The sequence below is a fragment of the Colobus angolensis genome, unplaced genomic scaffold, assembly GCF_000951035.1.
Source record: "Colobus angolensis palliatus isolate OR3802 unplaced genomic scaffold, Cang.pa_1.0 Scaffold90, whole genome shotgun sequence".
Classification (NCBI taxonomy): Eukaryota; Metazoa; Chordata; class Mammalia; order Primates; family Cercopithecidae; genus Colobus; species Colobus angolensis.
The window spans coordinates 343,860-346,972 of NW_012122932.1; the positions used below are offsets into that span (position 1 = coordinate 343,860).

General features: G+C 38.7%; 1 protein-coding gene across 1 annotated transcript in view; it reads left to right on the plus strand.

The window, feature by feature from the left end:
* The window catches only part of RBM27 (RNA binding motif protein 27), a 96,101-nt gene that overhangs the window by 17,673 nt on the left and 75,315 nt on the right, over positions 1-3,113 (plus strand). The window contains exon 2 of the mRNA XM_011931674.1: positions 1,183-1,301. Within this exon, the coding sequence (XP_011787064.1) occupies positions 1,183-1,301 (119 nt within the window). The remainder of the gene's footprint in view (positions 1-1,182; positions 1,302-3,113) is intronic.

Consider the following 3,113-nt stretch of genomic DNA (forward strand, 5'->3'; position numbering starts at 1 on the left):
GGCTGACTGCAATCTCTGCCTCCCAGCCTCAAGCATCCTCCCACCTCAGCCTCCAAAGTAGCTGGAATTACAGGCGTGCACCACCACAACTGGCTAATTTTTGTATTTTCTGTAGCAACAGGGTTTTGCCATGTTGCCCAGGCTGGTCTTGGACTCCTGGGCTCAAGTGATTCTCCTGCCTCAGCCTCTCAGAATGTTGGGATTACAGGCCTGAGCCATTGCACCCAGCTTGAATGTTTTCATTTTACCTTCATAACCATACTGTGAAGGATATGTGTTAATTATGTATTCATCAGGAAGGCTAGAATATTTTATATTTGTGTATGTGTATATATGTTTACAACAAGAAAACTTCTAGTTTCATGTGATGTACATAAAAGCTCGATTCAGACAGATTACTATCCATCAGGAGTTGACAACCCAAGGATTATGAGCTATCCTGGAGTAGGAGATGATTTTGAATGTCAGTGTTGGATTACTTACTAGAAAAAATGTGAAGTAGATAAAGGTTATCTCTGCTGTCCTTTCACCACTTCTCTTTTCCTTTCTGTTTCTAACTCCTAGATTGTTGTTTTCTAACTCCTAGAAAGTTGTTTTCTAACTTTCTTTCTTATAGCTGCTAAAGCATTTGCCAGTAATATTTAAATGCCATTCTTTTCATGTTCTTATTTTTTAAAAAGATCTTTAAAATACTCATTGAGATTAGCCAAAGGGCTGATAGCCGTTTTTAGATACTGGTGCCTATGGTGTCAGGAGAGGTGTCTTGAGGAGAGGAGAAAATTTTTCCATCACTTCCCTTCCTTTTGCTCATCAATCACCTGGAACAGATAGTTCCTGAAGGTGTTACCAACAGTGCTTCTATAGCTGGGAGCCAAACAGCAACTTAGGGATCAGTTGCCCTATTATCATTGAGAGAACAAATAAATGTAGAGCTCACCCAAGATCCTTGGTATAATTAGAACCTCAAAAATGGAAGACATACTAGTCATTTTGTAGAAATAAATGCAAAAGGAAAATCTCGCAGTATGTATATGTTTGTTATAAAAGTTGCCTGTGTTTGTGGTCAGTTTTTAGAATAGTTTTGATCTCTCATTTTCCAAAATAAGGGTTACTTCATTAATGACACAACTGTTTGAAAAAAAAGTGTTTTTAAAAATTTTTGTTTTCTCTTTGTCTAACTAGATGTGATGCTGATCCTTCAGCCTTAGCCAACTATGTTGTAGCACTGGTCAAGAAGGACAAACCTGAGAAAGAATTAAAAGCCTTTTGTGCTGATCAACTTGATGTCTTTTTACAAAAAGGTAATTATTATGGGCCTTCAATCAAGTATTGAAGTAAAGATTTTAAATTTAAAACTTCCTGAAAAGTCTTGGAGATATAAGCTTGATAGGAAAGAAAGTAGTTAGAGTCCTTTGAATACTTGAATATACCCATTCATACTTAATTATTTATCATGTTTTGTTAGAACTGGTTTTTTCCCTTTTCTTCTTTGCTGCTTTCCTCTATTAAGGCAGTGGCAGCTCTAATGCTTTTTAGATGATTAGGTCTTTTGCAGCTTTTGACGGAGCCTACTTGATGATTGAGGGATAACAGTTTAAGGATAATGAAGCTGCTTATTCTTGCTTTTCATTAAGATGATGAGCTCATCAGTTTTTCCCCCCCCTTGGATGGGGCTTCTTAATATCCAAGAAGAGATGTGCATGATCCTCTTCTCTTTGTGCCTTTAACTTTTCATCTTACCAAATCTGTTTCCATGGTCTACAGATCTTCCTCAAGGTTTCCCCTGTTGCCTCTCTGACCTTATCTCCTATCATTCCCCCTCACTTGTTCCACTCTAGCCACATTTACCACCTATTTTTTGAATTATGGCAAACATGTTCCCAACACAGGCCCTTTGAACTCGTTTTACCCTTGCCTGAAACATGGATTCTTCCCTCGCTTCTTTCTGGTCTCTTCAAATGTCATCTTCTCAAAGCAGTTTCCCCTGAGTGCTCTACATACAGTGTAGTATAGTATACTCCATGCCTCCATCCACACTCCTCCTTCCAACCCTGTTTTGTTTTATTACTTTTTTATTTATTTATTTTTATATCTCTGTATTTTTATTTTTGTAGTGTTGGGGTCTCACTTTGTTGCCCAGTTTGATTCTTGAACTTCTTGCCTCAAGCAGCTGCCCCACCTTGGCATCCTAAAGTGCTGGGATTACAAGGCATGAGCCCCTGTGCCTGACTCCTGTTTTGTTGTTTTCATGGCACTTGTCACCACCTGTCATAGGTTTATTTCCCTGTTTATCTGTCTCTCTACCCTTTGTTTGCCTTTCATTTGATTGAGAGTGGAGACTTGGAACCTACAGTACTTGGTACATGGAAGATGTTCAGTAAATATTGTTGAATGGGCCAGGCGTGGTGGCTCACGCCTGTAATCCCAGCACTTTGGGAGGCCCAGGCGGGCGGATCATGAGATCAAGAGATTGAGACCATCCTGGCCAACATGGTGAAACCGTGTCTCTACTAAAAATACAAAAATTCGTGGGGCATGGTGGTGCATGCCTGTAGTCCCGGCTACTGGGGAGGCTGAGGCAGGAGAATTGCTTGAACCTGGGAGGCGGAGGTTGCAGTGAGCTGAGATCGCGCCACTGCACTCCAGCTTGGGTGACTGAGACTCTGTCTCAAAAAAAAAAAAAAAAGTATATGTGTGTATATATATATGTTTATCAGTTGATTTAGCTATTGGTGATGAGAAGATATCATTTAAAATAAGTATTTACTGTGAAAGAGAAAAGTAAGTATGGCTTCTCAATCTAAAACATAGGATTCATATTTTTTCATGCATTTTACAGTTCTTTTTGTAGAAACAAAACAATACTGACAGAATTTCTTCCCAGTATAACAACTATTTAATTTCCTCCCCAGTACAGATGTTTTCTTTTCTAAATGTGTTAATTTACATTACTTAATTTACATTAAAGATGAGTCTTGTGAAATGTAGAGCCATGATAAAAGAGAAAGCAAAGCATAGTAAAGATATTTGGGGTAAAAGGCCAAATTAATGTTTAGACGTCTAAGAATTCTTTGTTATAAAAAGTTAGAAAGGATTAGCCGGGCGCGGTGGCT